The sequence below is a fragment of the Microchirus variegatus genome (assembly GCF_963457635.1).
Source record: "Microchirus variegatus genome assembly, chromosome: 7".
Taxonomy (NCBI): Eukaryota; Metazoa; Chordata; class Actinopteri; order Pleuronectiformes; family Soleidae; genus Microchirus; species Microchirus variegatus.
The window spans coordinates 12,010,197-12,026,279 of NC_139808.1; the positions used below are offsets into that span (position 1 = coordinate 12,010,197).

Consider the following 16,083-nt stretch of genomic DNA (forward strand, 5'->3'; position numbering starts at 1 on the left):
AAATTGTTCATGCCAGTCATGCCAGTTTTTTGTAGTCTCCATTTTAGAAACGTGTCATTTTGATAGATCATTCTGTCCCGATGCATCACTGAAGAAGTGTTCTTGCTTAAGACCCGCTGAAGTTGTGCACACTGGCATATTGCGGTGATTTATGCTGCAACGAGGCTGATCTGGTCTTTTCATTGCTGCCTAAACAGAGACAAATTAAATCCGCTTTCTCGCTCCTCAGCCCATCACAGCTTGTTCACAGTCACTGTTCTCCTGACACAGCAGTCCGCCATTCATGTTAAAGGATTAGCAGAAAAGGGACTGTGAAAGTCACAGCCGTGAAACACAGAGAGAGAGAATGGGAATACAAATGTTTCCCTGTTCAGTCCATTGTCAAATCCAGACAGCCATGACACTGCCATGAATGGAATAATACATGTGAGGATGCCGCCACAAAATCCAGTCTGAGAAATAAATAAGTAAATAAATGAAATGAATGCTGCAGCAATTTAACCGTGTCACCAGAAAATGACAGGAATACTGGGGACGAGTCAGGTTTTTCTCTTTGCTTTGCTCAGTGTCGACAGAAAAAATATCAACACACAAATGAAACAGATGGTTTTTTTTTGTTTTGGTTTTTTTTTACCACCACAACCACTCTAACTCAAGTTTCACACCCTTTTATGTCTCTCTCTATCTTCCTGTTTCCTGTCTTTGGCTCCACCCCTTCCTGTCCCGTCCTGTACCTACCTTGCTCCGATAGAGAGATTCACACATGGAGAACTCTGAGCGTGGGGTATTGTATGTTTACTTCTAGACATCAAACACATCCACGTCGTGCCTCACTGTGACTCTCATCACATCAACATTTCTTAAATTTTTTACGTGTTTTCCAAATGCATCTGATGACCTCCTCTATACCTGGATAATATGGATGTTGTGTTTCCACATAGTCATTTGACTAAAGAGTGAACTATTATTCATTATATACAAGAAAAAAAAAAGCATAAATTAAAGAATATTTGATTTACATTTTCTTGGAAAAAAAACGTGGATAGTTTTAGCTTGAGACGGTAGCCACAGTAGACACAGCCTGCCTTTCATTTGTGTGCACGTTGTCATCGCTGTGGACATGAATCTCATCGTTGTTGGAAAAGTGCCACCGAATGTTTCAGATGCTGCATGCTCTGTGTACTTTAAGAGAGTAAAACAGGACATGCATGCTGTTTTATATTTTGTGACATAATGATTGACATTCTGGGTTTAAACATTTATTTTTTTAAATCCAATGCAAACCATTATAGAGGTCCTTTATACACTGCATGTTTACCAAACTTCACAAGATCAATATTTAAACATGGCTACATGTGATGCTTGAGGTCATAGTTAAGTTAACTCGGACAAGATGCTTTTGGTAAAACCTCCAAAGATGTGTTTGGTCATCTGTGAATTGTGCACATCATTTGTGCATAAAAGTGCATGTTTTAAACCGTGTCATGAATCCATCATCTGAACGGATGTATTTTTTTTACCTCTCATTACCTTTGTATGGTGAGACATGTTTGGCTTGCCTGTCCATTCACTTTCTAAATACTTTGACTGCTTTGCAAGTAATTACAGTATGACTTTATATCTGCCGATCTGCTATCAGTCTCAGACAGGAATTCAGAAGTGAAAAATAAAGACATCTGCTGTTGGCAGGGCGCCAAGTTGCTGGCACCTCAGCACTAAAGCAAGAAATAACGTGGGAATTTTCAGAAGCGAAGATCCAGCGAGCCCGACGCCTACACTTTTAGGGAAAAGGTTAAATAATTAGTGAAACTCTGTAGGTTAGAAATGACATGTTTGGCTTCGGCAAACAACGCTGAGATGGTTGATTTAAAAGGAGATATGAGGTAATGTCTCACTTAGTGAAATATGGAGCTTCACAAATATCTCCACCCTCATTATTCTGGGCTTAGAGACAATCCTCTTTGTCGTGGTAGCTATCGTTTCCATGCAGGGTTCTCTTGTAAAAGTCCAAATCTTTTTTTTTAAAGCTACACCTCTGTACTTATGAGGTTCAGGTTTAAATCTACCTCGATCAAGTTGTTCCCCAACATTTTAATGAAAAGAACCACAATGTACTTTTGTGGAATTATATTATTTATTTAAATTCCTAATTAATGAGAAATAAGCTGATTTACTTATTCCAGATATTGTAATAGTACGATGAGTACCCAATGTTTTGGGCTAAAAAGCTTGTCACCCTGACAGACCCCAGAAATGCATTTTTTCTGCAATTTCACAAAATACTGCACAGGCTACAACCAAATTGGCATGAGTAGATGATTAGTACAATCATCTGAGGGCATGGGCTCGGGCTGGGTCCACGGACAGTGTTCTTACAAGGCTAAGTGGTCTTAATGGTGTGGGCGTGTGTGTGTGTGTGTGTGTGTGTGTGTGTGTGTGTGTGTGTGTGTGTGTGTGTGTGTGTGTGTGTGTGTATGTGTGACGACTGACTACAAAATCCGTCCGTGCACGTATGCATAATCAGTGGAGACGCTCAGTCTCCAAATTAAGGTATCTGCTGCTCATAGACACATTAGAGAGTGCTTCCATGCAGACAGATGCTAAACCTACACAATGTACTTATTCACAGATAATTTGGCACACACAAACACACACACACACACACACACACACACACACACACACACACACACACACACACACACACACACACACACACACACACATCGAGAGAGCTAGACTTGACCCCCCCTGTGCAGATGTGACAAATTGTTGAATAATGGACTGTGCTGCTTGCAGAGATAAATGCTCGACAATCCACTCACTGCACAGTTAAAAAGAGTGACGTCTTGCCCGTTTACACACACGCACACACAGACTGTCATGTCGCATGTAAACGTGTGCTTGGTGCAACAGAAACCCCGTCAAAGAACAATGTCTTTGTTCAAAGTATTGTGTCTTATTTTCCTGTTTGTTAGTAATCGTAACATTTTACTCTTTACTTCTGAAAAGACTCTGTACACTTTAATAGCTGAGCGCCAGGTAACGCTCGACTACACACAGCTGTAAAACACAGACTTGGAACAAGCAGCACAAGTTGTGAGCATATCAAACGGCTTGTAAACAGAATCCGCAGCTCAGCTGAATTTATTTGAGCCACCGCTGAACATAAAATCACCTTAAAATGTAAATTATTAATTTTACTGTTTAATAAAACATCTCCCATATGTCCCATATATCTATGGGCATATGGAAGTTGTGCTGTTCCTTGTGTCAGAACAGAACAGAACAGTGGCGTTGTACAGAATTCAATATTGTCATAAGGAACAGGACCAGACACTACAAAGTTACATATAAATTAATTCAGTTATTCAGTATTATCACACAACTGAGTTTTCATTCATATTGCCATGTCAATAGTCCCCTTCTAAAATTAAGAAAAAACAAAAATTATATTAAAATATAACCATGTAACGGAATTCATTAATTGTTTTACAGCAAAAGCAATTTTTTTAATGCAATTACAATAAAACACCATACGTCGCTGTTCATGAAACCTTCATGAATGTGACATAGTAAGTAAGTTATGAAACTATTTGTAATGTTGCTGCTGCTGCACACACTTTAATAAGAAACAAACAATGGAAATGCAGGAGGAAACGTGTGCTCCAGTTGTCTTTTGGTCGTCAGAAGTATAAATCTACGGCTCGGTTTGAGGTGACCTCTACTGACCAGGTCAGTCCCTGTGCGGGACACAATTTCCACTTCTGATCAGATTCTGAGAGATTTATTAACAAATTAATTGAGTAATTTCCTCACCACAGAGATAGAGAATGGCTGTATAATTAATTTTCTCTCCCATTCATCGGTGGGTGTGCGTATGCATTCTGCTTTCAGTGTGTCTATATGCATATGGCGTGTTGATATTCATTCTCTTAACACAGCACTAATTAACTGGATTATGAATAGAGATGAAAACCTGTCACTTTATCGAGGACTCTCTTTTACCCCTACAATTTCCGCGTGTGTTTATTAACGTCTTTTCTCGCCAACAGCCAGTTTTCACACTGTTCCCGAAATTAACGTTTGACCACTCACACTTTTGCCTTGATAAAGGGCACGTTGACAATATTTTGGAGATGGATTTCCCCTCATTTTCCCTGGTGTACCCTCAGTTTGTGTTAGCATACATTGGCAGTAATGAGGTGCTAATAAGTCACATGTCAGAGAAAAGTTTACATGCAGAATATGCCAGCCTCTGAGTGTGTGACAGATTGTGGGCAAGCATGCATGTGTGTGTGTGTGTGTGAAAAAGTGTGCATGTTCATGCACTAGGTGAGATATTTTTCATCCAACTCAGCCTTGAGCAAACATATTCCATCATGGCACACTATTCATAGTGCGTATGTGTGATAAACTGCAGCCATCATATCACTCTTGAACCACACTGTGTGTGTTCTAGTATTTTGTTACCTCTTTAGAACCTTTTTCTCGCATAAACACTGACCTTGTTGGGACTAGATGTCCTCATGGGGACAAAAGCTTGGTCGTAGTGAGAGGAAAGAAAACATTGTATTATTTTTTTTTTTGTCTTTTTTAGGTTTAGAGTTATTTTGAGTACAATACATCCAGCAGAGACCCACAATAAGCTATTCATCAGCCCCATTCTGAAATGTTTATATTTTCTCAGCTGATAGTATTCATATAGTGTTATGATAAACAGCCATCATACTGTGTGAGAAAGGATTTGTGTGTGTGTGTGCGCAGCAGAAACTATTCATATTCAAGACAATCTCCAGTCATATCCCCGAAGTCACATCCAGCTGTTATAGGAATCTTTTGGTTTCTATTATGTGTCCGTGTGAACCCAGTTGCGTGTGTCATGAACCCATTACAAGCATTCTTATTCAGGTATATCTACTGTATAATAGTCACTATGACTACATGAATCACTTGTGACATTCAGCCATGTTTGACGGCATCCGTTGACAGGCAGGGAGTCTTGGGTCTGCACATTGTCGACAGAGGGGTTTAATTTGTCCTCACCGTTGACTCACTGCTTCTTATATAAATGTAGTCTTTTCAATGTTCTAATCTTTGAACCCTAAGATCATAGACATAGGCGCTATTCAGCAACATGTTCCCGCTGGACAGCCAGATTTGTTATGAGAGCAGTTATTCACATGTCTGCAAAGGTTCTCCATCATCCAGGTCAGGAGTTGGCTGTGGGCAACTGGACTTGCTTGAGTTAAGCTGAAGATGTTTCACCTCTCATCCCAGAGTCTTCTTTAGAACTGAATAAGCCTCTGAAACCTCATCTTAAGCAAGTCCAGATGCCTACAGTTATTTGTATACTTGTGTATTTGTGCGCGCCACGTGTTCCACACACATTACTGGAGTCTTCCACTTGCGGGCAAATTGTAGAAACTCAGACCGTACAGAACTTAGCACTGGATGAGGTTAGTGGTTACTTCAGAGATCACAGCCGTAAAAAAAAAGGGATTGCGCTTCAATCATTTCGATACTGTATACTGTATAGTCACTCTCGCCAGCAAGTAGACCCGGTTGGAACAACTTCGAGCCCCGGTTGGAACAAGGGTCTTTCTGCATGGAGTTTGCATGTTCTCCCTGTTTCTCTGGGATCTCCGGCTTCCTCCCACAAAAACCAAGAGTCCAAAAACATGCAATATGGGGATTAGGTGAATTGGTCACTCTAAATTGACCTTAGGCGTGAGAGTGTGAGTGAATGGTTGTGTTTTCCATGTATGGCCCTGCGATGGACTGGCGAACTGTCCAGGGTGCACCCCGCCTATCACCCTATGTCAGCTTAGATAGGCACAGCACCCCCCGCAACCCTCAGGTGGATGATAAAGCGGCAGATGATGGATGGATGGATGGATGTATTCCAGGACCACAAATCATCAATGTTGTGGTGACAATAGCAAATATTGTCTCTGTGCTCTGCCCCGACTCTTCATTTTAGCATTGCTTACTCTCGGTTTAGATGCGACTATTTATCAAGGACACACAAATGATGCAGGATATGCAAGGCAGCCTCAACGCACACGCAAATGCATAGAGTATAATTAACAGCAGATCCATCTCCAGCTGTAAAGGGTGATCTTCTAAGTAGTTTTTAATTAAATGCGTATATTCATATAGCTGTCATTCTAGGTTGTCACAGCTAAAATCTTACAGCACTCAACTTCTGACAGTGAAAAAACAACATTGAACTGAACTGGGAAGTGCAAAGAAGCAGTTTAGCTCAAGTTCCTGCAGGACAAAGGAATCATCGATACTCTCCTTCACAAACATCTAATTGTTAGTATACAATGACTCTATTTTTCACACACACACACGTGCACACACACAGGCACAAACAGCACCGTGCACTGTATTGGTGGACTGTTTTTTTAATATGCTGTATTAATATTTATGGCCGGTTTTAACAGCTGTGGCTTTTACAGCCAGGCTCTGAGCGTGCTGCACTTTATTAATATCATAAGGACAATGTCAGCAGAGCCCTAAAAGAGGGTTATGGGTATGATAGAGGGTGCGTATGTGTGTGCACTTGTATTCATAGCTTTGTGAGGTCCAAAAGACGGACACAAACCTATCTTTGTGGGGACATTTTTGTCTGGGCCCCACAACGTTAAAGAGCTTTTCATTGTTAAGACCTGGTTTTAGGGCTAGGGTCAGAATTGGATTTAGTTGAGGGTAAGGACAAGGAACTAAGTTGTGATGTTAAGGTTCAGATAAGGGGCAAGGGAATGTATTACGTCTATGATGTCATCACTTAGATATAAAATCAAGTGTGTATGTAAGTTAGAGGGTTTTTTTAGGCTTGTGAAGAGAATGTGGACACAAACAGACAGACACATGTTTGTGTGTTTTTATTTTTGTGTGACCTTAAGAAACTATGAGATCCCAATCGCTGGCCTTGCTCTCTTGGTTTGTTAACAACTGCCGACAAGCCTTTACAAATAAGCCACAGGAGCTCAGTATCACGCGTACACAGAACCATGTGCATAATTATGGTTGAATGAGTTATTCGTCAAGATATATGCACAAAGATTTGTGTTGTCTTGATTTAAATGTTTGTTATTTTGGTTTATACCTGTATCATATTGTGTTGTGTTGTATTTGCATTCTTATTCGATTGTAATAATAATAATTATCATGATCACAATAATAACGTGCTACATTTTCAGTGAAAAAAACCCATTCAAATCAAACCGATTATCACACTATAATGGCCTATTCATCCACAACATCACACCACAATCCTTCCTTCTTCCATTTGTCCAAGCTCCATCTTCTTCTTTATTGCTGCATTCTGTCATTCCTCACCTCTTATCTGTCTCTCCGCCAGCCTGTTGGTGATGGTAGCATCAGATGTGCAAGGTTTTCTTTCATGAATGTATCGATTTTCATTTAGTTTTACTTTGATAATCCCTTTCACTGGACAAGCAAGTGTTTCTTTAGAAAACCTGAAGGTTGAACAAATACATATTCAGTGAAATTCTCCTATGTATGGCTGTACTGTGTCTTGATAATACCTTAAAGCCTATACTGTGTTGAGTACTAAGTAGAAGGTCACTAACATGGAGTGCCTGTAAGAATTTAAAAAGGAATCTAATGAAAGTTAGGCTGTGGGTGTATTTTTCATAATAAAAATGATGGTTTTTGAAGTCTTCACCAAGAAATTTAGTTGTACACGAGGACCATTAACCTTTTACCAGCATATTCTAATAATAACCTCATGTTTTTTTATCAAATCAAGACATTTCTTCAGGCATCTCTGAACTACCAGGTTCACAAGACAAAATGTATATTTTGAGGTAAATGTTTACCTTTCGCTAAGACTTCTGCCAAATTTAAAATGATTCCTACAGGATGTTCCTGTATTTTCACAAGGCTAATAAATATGTGTTCTGTTGACCTTTGACCACCAAACATCTCATCAATTCAACCTTCAAGAGAGATTTTCTTGAAGGATTTTTTTTTCCCCACAGCCCACAACAGAACAACAGAAATTATGACGACATCATGTCTCCTAATGGCCAAAGTAATTTACAGATTATTGTTTACTTGACCTTTCCCACAAAAAAAGTATAAATAATGGATAATAAACCATGATATTTATTAATAAATATGAGGACTATGTTATTAATCACTCCTGCAGCAAAGTGTAGTTCTTGGTTCTAATTTATCAGATTATTTATGACCTCTTAACAGTTGATTTACACAAATAAATGTTGTCAAAAGAGTCTTGAGTACATTTGTGGCCAAACGACTACAAACAAATTGTCACAGTGATGATGTTAGGCAGCTTCTATAAGACAAACACACAGGGTTACATTTGAAGTGTTACAGACGACATTAAAGAAGACAGACAGATGAGCAATATAGTAATGTTTGTACAGGGGGATTAGATGACACATTTAAACTCTGGAAAGAGATAGAAAATACTATAAGGTTTGAGATCCAGCAAGTAATTTTTTTTCCCCAGTGATGAACTAATCCAATGTGTTTGTCCCTCTTCTCGGTTTTGCTCTGTTGTCATCATCGGCCTCACCTCACCATGCTTCAGAAGACATGCTTATTCCTACTCTTATTACCTGTAAGTAGAGATTTCACATCAGGAGTAACTCCTTTCACAGTTCCTCATGACTACCCCTTTTTTTCTGTTCAAATGTTGTCTTTGTTCTTGTTCTCTATCATACTATGCACCCACAGTGAATCACAGTGGGTCATACAGTGGCTAGCATTGTTGCCTCACAGCAAGACGGTCGCCGGGTTTGGATCCCGGTCAAACTGAGGGCCTTTTCTGTGTGGCGTTTGCATGTTCTCCTCATTTGCACAATCCCCACAGTTTCCCCCAAAAAACCCATTCAGATTAAGTTAATTGGAGCCCTCTAAATTGAGCCTTAGACTTTAGCCTTGTTTCCACCAAGCAGAAGTAGCATTATGTCATAACAGCACGACACAACATAGCTTGCCAATGCATACCAGTACCAACGCAAAACACTCTAAACAAAGGGTAACAATCGAGGAGAAAAGGTTGTAGGCTGTATAAAAAAACCCGCAGCTGTCTTCCCCCCACTGTCACACACAAGTCACAATTCAATCAGTCAATGGCTCCACCCTTAAGGGGCCGTACCTCTGTGCTTTGTACCCCAATGGAAAGGTGCCAAAAAGGGGATGGAACAGATTGGATATTTGGGTACCGTTCACAATATTTGACGATGGAAATGCAAATAAAAAGCATAATGTACTGGACTCAACCCAACTGCCCCCGCTTGGTGAAACTGGGACTCATGCTAGTTGACATCTTTAAAGGAAGATTAAATTCAGATGTATCTTCTTGATAAAAACACAGGAACAAAGCAGTGGTGCATGTGCAGCTTCTATAAAAAAAATTATAATAAAAAAATTGACCGTGCAAACATAATGTGCATTCCTCACATTATTGTAGATTATTCACAATAATTTAACTGTCACTTTGTTACAGAAGCTTGACAACGATTGGAGGCAAATACGTTTGTCGTAAGAACACAAACCTTTCGCCTGAAAGGTCAAAAGCTCAACTTTCACCTATATCCTGCCTTGCATTCAGAAAACTACACACACACACACACACATACTGTATACTAATATGATGGGGCACTTTGATTGTAATGTGTTGCCCTTGAACTTGAAGCCCGTAGAAAAGCATCACACGTTGAGATGTCTGAACTTCTCGGGACATCCGCAGCGTTAGCTTTGGTGGGGAAGAGGAAATTCCTGTCAGAATACATTTTTTTTGCAGGTTCCCGCTCTTGAAATGTCTCATACATAAAGGTCAGTATAAATCACTGTTATTATTCCTCCTGCTCATAAACCAGGAGGAGCTATTTTACAGTAGCTGTCTCTTCGTACATGCACCAGCAAGTACAACCCCACACACACACACACACACTCTCCAGATCACACGTGTAACACCAAACTTGTGTATGTGCAATCAGGAGTGTGTGTGTGTGCTTGTGTGTGTACAAACCCATATACTCTGTTGCCTCAAGCTCACCTACAAATCTCTGCAGTGACACTTTTTTTCCGAAATCCACTCTTCCCCTGCTGTCTTCAAAGCATCTAAAAAATACCCTCCAAATCTGCAGCAGAGGCCTAGCTGAGCGGAACAGTCATCACATGCCATCACTTCTCAAAACAGCCACCTTGAGGCTGTTTGACCCACCAAAATTACTTCTATACACTGAGACTGACACAATTAAACAAGGCATTACCATGGCATTTAAACTTTCTTTTTTGACACCCTCTGCAGTTTTTTTTAATTTGCACAGCACAGAAAACATACAACACTGTGACAAACTTTTCTTACCACTGTGTTGGAGAAAAAGCTGCAGCTATAATCACACCAACACTACACTTATCAAACTTGTATAACTGCGTAAAAGGTCAGTGTTACATTTAACCCTGCATTGGCCCTACATCATCTGGGCTCTGGTTCCTAAAAAAAAAACGGTTTATTCATTTATAGCAGCTGCATAGCCCCATGTGCAGAAACACTCACACATGTAGCTATAGCCCAAGGATGTTTACTGTTAGATCAGAGAGGGGGTTTTTTCCCCCCTCTGCCTTTCTTCCAAACTCCATCTCTCTCTTCTCTTCTTTCTGTATACCTCAATCTCTCTCTGCCTTGCTGCGTCTGCCTCTAAATCCTGTGATACACAGACAAGAGTTTGTTTTGGCTTTGCCTGCAGCCTCCTCTGGAGCTACCGCTGTCATCCTGAAGTGACTGACTGCCTGTCTAACTACAGCAGCGGCCGAGGATGACTCTGGGATATTTGAGCTATCTATCTGCCCGGGCTGGCTGAGACTTTTCTTACCATAGCACAGGAGCTCTTGTCAATCCCTTGACAAGTGAAACAGATGTCGTTTCCCTTGTTTGATTGGATGCCTTAAGGTTGCTCCACTTGCCAGGCTTCTGTAAAAAAAATAAATGCTATTCCCCCTGCGTGCGTCAATTCAAAGGAAAAGAACAATAACATGCCTCATTGATTTTGTCAAAGGCACGTACGCGATTCGTTGCTACAGTATGTGCAGCTATATTTACCAATTACATAATCAAAAGTAGAAGCAGGTCACCAAAGAACAGTTATCTGTAGAAGCACTGAATAATTACTGTATGTCAATTAAGTAAGTTTTCTCTTCTTTTTTTGAACGCAAACGCCTACTTTGTGTATCACAGTGTAAAGCATTGTTTGTCTCTTTGTATAATAAGCAGACTTCAAATCCTGGTAACAGCAATTAATCCATTAATCTGTCCAACAACATATTGCAGTAAATAAAAAAAATAAAAAGAGACAACCACTTTAATTTTCCATTCCACACAATCATCTCAGTTCATCAGAGACTTGTTTACATCACAACACAGTTGTTAACGTTAGGGTCATATACACGTACATTTACCTTATTATGCGTCCAACAGATGGTCGACCTTGTTTTATTGTTTTTATATATGTATTTGATTCCATATGCATACAGCTGAGTCTGTACATGTTGTTTTATAAAGTATTACTTTACGCATTTTGCATTACTGCATTAACACGGCAGTTTTTTGTCATTGGAAAAAATCCAACGGTTTCTTAAAGCTAAGAAGTTGCACATCAACACCAATATGTGGTTATTACGGTAATTTTACTCGAGCCGTTGCAGGAAGCTGGCAAATAAGTGTCTTTGTGACCAGAGAGTAGGAAAACGCCTAGTTTCCGTTTTGTTGACATTGAGCCAAAGACTCAAACGAATGTTATTTTAAAGCTTTATAATGTTCAAATTTAACATTTAATGAACAAAAACTGCACTGTTTTTTTAATACAACTTTTTGAATTGGTAATAGACTATTTTATGCATGCAGTATAACAGCCAGATATTGAAAGTTATTTTGGAAAAATGGGCAAACGCACTTACTCACAAGACATTTTCTGGCCCTTTTATGGTTAAATTAAGCAAAAAAGTCCAGAGAGACATTTTGAGGCTTAGGTGTTAAAGGGTTAATTAAAGTAATAAGAAATACAATTAAAATTGTAAAGCCGATCAGCTCCACCCGACTCTGACTGTATTTTTCACTATATTCATTTTATCGGCAAGACACACGGAGGCAACAGCAGCAATGCATTAGTAAAGTGAAACAGTTACAGATAAGTTGAAGTAGGAATAAAAACACAAAAAAATTCACCCACGTTAGTTAATACTATTGCTCAATAAACCCAATCATTATCTCACCTGACAGGATAACTGGGCCTTGTTCCCGCCCGCTCCTGCATTGCTGGAGTATACACACAAATGCATGGTCAGTCAGGTCTGATAGTTTTGCTTCACAGAGCCCATTTTCAGATGATGGATGAAACATTACAATTTTACATGTTTGTTCATGAATAGTGGCAGAATAAAAACATTGACGGAAAACAAATCCCCAAAATATATGCACTACATCTGTAAATGTTTTGGAAAAAAGAAGGGCTACCTTACAATGGTTGTACCTTGTTCTGATCAAAAGCAAACATACAAGAAAATATCATAATAGAATTTCCATGATGTTAGACCAGGATAACAGTTCATAAATTCACAAAACCACATCCTTCATAATTGGAGATGCTTACTGATGAAATCCAGTAATAAATTACATCAAAGGCATATCCAGCGTTTGGGAAATGAAGCCTTTGAGTACTTATGACAGCTAATATATCAAATGAGGGACAATTAAAAGGCAGTTATTTTGCTTGACTTCACTAAAAGTGCACCCACTTTGTTTCACTCCATTTCTTCTCGCCTTTTGTCTCGCAGCGCCGCTGTCTCCTCTCAGATTCGTCAGTCGATGTGCTCGCGCAAACACACACGCTCACAGAAAAACACAACGTATCCACCCCACATCGCTCATTATCGACACATCAAACAGCCTGCAATTAATGTTGCCGGAGGAACAAAGCAGTCCACGATTTTCTCGCCGGTCGGCATCCGACAGCGTAACCTTATTGCTAAATGAACTGCCGCCGTGACATTCATTAAAGATGGATTATGTCTTACTCATTGCCACTCACAATATGCAAGGAATTTGTCATTTAAATGAGTCCATTAACGAGGGTGCATGTGTGATAGGTAGAGGTGTAGAGATGAAGAGGGAGAAGAATGAAAGGTCTTTCACTTCTTGTAAGCCACAAGTGTCTTCCCTTAGATGGTCCTACTTTTCTCACTTTTGTTACTTCAGCATCTTCTTTGTCTCCTTCTCTGTTCCCTCTCCTACCTCTCTTCTTCTCCCTTCACCTTTTTCTTCAATCGTGTTGTTCTTTATTCTCTCTCAATCTCTTCCATTTGGCTTTCCTTTCTTCTCTTCTCACCTCCTCCTCCTCCTCCTCATTGCCTGCCCACTTTCTGTCAATGTGCAGTCAGGTAGTCAGGAATAGGCCACTCTAAGCTCCAATCACACAGGAGGTGTTGAAACTCCATCACCTATAAATTGCTGTGGAGCAGTGTGAGGTTGAATCTCAGGTTGATGGGAAGAAATTATTATAGGAGAAACTTTGCTCTGCCTTTCCTCCTTTCCCCTTACCTGTCTTCCTCTTTTTTCCTCCGTATTTACTGCTTTAATTTTAAAATTCCCCATCTGCTTTCCTTCTTTCTGATGTTCGCTTTTCACGCTTTTGTAATGTGCTTTTATTCCCATTCTCTGTCTGTTGGATGTATTGGTTAAATACTCAAAGGCATGTTCAGGTCATCACTAGATCGTAGTAGACTCAGTTTCTTACTTCATGTCCTCCCTCTGCATATCTTCACACACACACCTCCTGTAATACTGTTAGTTTTGAGTGGAAGTTGAAGACATGTTGCAGTGTCTTTCCGACATGTATGTACAAAGAATCATGACTGAAATCAAATCTTATTGTTGAGTGTTGATGCAGAAAGCGTCATTCGTTTGTGTGGAATTCACAGGTCTGGGTATAGAGCTCACCGTTAAGGTAGTACATGCAAAAAAGGAAAAAAACAAATAAGCTGGAATACAGTATGCACGTTTTCCTGGCTAAACTTAGCCTCATCCGGTTGCACGAAAGCAGGGGCACATACATTTCCATGGCAATTTATTCTAGAATGTGTTGTTTGTGCTGCTCAATCACTTCAGTCAGCTGTCAAGCTGATCCGAAATAAACGTGATTTACAGTTATTCATGATCATATGGTTGTAGTGTTATGAACATAAAATATAACAGTGATTACATGTGATACAACGTTAGACTTCTTCCTGATCAAAAGGTGTTTAGGGTAAAAAAAAAAAATTTTTGCGGTTGTTGCAACGATTAGAAACAGCCGAGGTTGCAAAGGTGGTTTCAATCCAGTCAGTTATAAAGTCAGTGGCACATGTATTTGTGATATCTTTCGATATCAATTTCCCCGGTGCAAAAACTTCAACAAATCCGCACCCACTCCAAAGTTTTTAGTTTGGATTGCTTTGCCCATTTTAAAATGTAGTTGCCTATCCACTTTAAGAACAATTGGCGGAAAATCATGAGCGTCCCATGTGTGTGGTTTTTTTTTTTTACAGGTCATGTGATCACTGTGTTAAACTAGTTGTCATTCTGCAATGAATGCCACTTTAAGTGATGTCCTGCAGCGTCTTAGCTTGAGAACATATTCATTTCCCTCGTCTACCGTTGTAGACGCTATATTACAGTGCCTCTAAGTAATTCCTAAAAGCTTCTGAAAAGAAACTTGATTGGTCTCTGCAGGGGAGATATGATGAATGCTGTGTAGGAGAATCGTTTTGTACTCCTTTAATTTTGCCTTTTGGAGTGACTGGACAGGAACATGCAGTTTGTCAGAAATGTGTTTAAAGCAGGCATATGAGGCGGCTTCGTGATAGGTCCCTGGGAATCACACCCACTTGCTGGGCAGTTTGTGCCAACAGCCAGATACAACAGACACGTGTTTGCTCACACGCAGGCAAACACGCACTGAAAACCCAGCACATTCTGTGCTCAAACAGCCCTCGAAGAGCTCAAGTGTTTTCGCTCAATGCACATGCCTGCATTACAGCCACACATCCCACTGTATGTCTTTTTGTGACTAGATATCAGACACTTCAAGGATGATGAATGTGTTGGTGGAGTCTGGAGGAGGTTATTTTCAGTTATTACAAATTAAATGTTTATGATTACAAATGAGATAGACATGCTGTTTTTTTTTACTGTTACACTTACTGATGTGAGGTGTTGTTCATCTGTAAAGCAGGAAGCAGGAAGTTCCAATTAACACTGTTTTTTAGTGTGTATCTGCGTCATTACCTTGTTTATGAAGCCCTGAAGTTTAGAAAAAACAAACAGTTCAGCCATTGCTGAGAACGCTGTGTTTTATTGTAATCTCGGGCTCAGCGAGATCTCTGAAAATCCAGTTATAGTTACGTAAACAGCGGTTCTCCGGAACAGCCGACCGCCCTGCTCCGGGCACTAGTCTGGGCACATCCGGTTGCGTACATTGAACCGCAGAAGAAGAATAACGTCCGTTGTGGAAGTGTTTCACGAGCGACAGTGTCTTCTGACTCTGGGTCAAAGTCATAAAAGGAACTCCGGCGGGGAGTCGTGACGAAACTATTTTTAAACACTGTCAAAACAATGTTTTGATAATGAGGAGCAGTGCATCCACCGTTCCAGAAGGGGGAGCTGCGCTTCTGAGAGTGGATGTGCCGAATGTCACTTCCGGGGTACTGGCCTATCACAACACAGTCTGTCTTCTCAGGCGAGATTTATGTCTGAAATAGCGCGGCTGACAAGTGCTTCAAAAAGGACAGATTTATATCGGCTCGTTTACAGCAACTAGGAGGTTTTTGACCATAAAAACAAGTTAATGTATGTAAGTAGACCTCCATAACTAACATATATGTGCAACAGGACCACTCTATGTGACCTTTAATGGGTCACTCTATTGGTGTGGGCTCTGAATCCCACTTCAGTGTGAAGTGGTTTGCTGCTACAATACAAAGTTTGGGACAGATCATGTTTTTGGTAAACTGAAAAATAAAGAGGGGTAACATATTCAC

At 40.1% G+C, this 16,083-nt stretch overlaps 1 protein-coding gene across 1 annotated transcript in view; it reads left to right on the forward strand.

Moving 5' to 3' along the window:
* ptprt (protein tyrosine phosphatase receptor type T) overlaps positions 1-16,083 on the forward strand; it is a gene marked incomplete at its 3' end in the record, with an annotated part of 242,868 nt that overhangs the window by 162,696 nt on the left and 64,089 nt on the right. Inside the window, exon 17 of the mRNA XM_083892431.1 lies at positions 752-784. Within this exon, the coding sequence (XP_083748557.1) occupies positions 752-784 (33 nt within the window). The remainder of the gene's footprint in view (positions 1-751; positions 785-16,083) is intronic.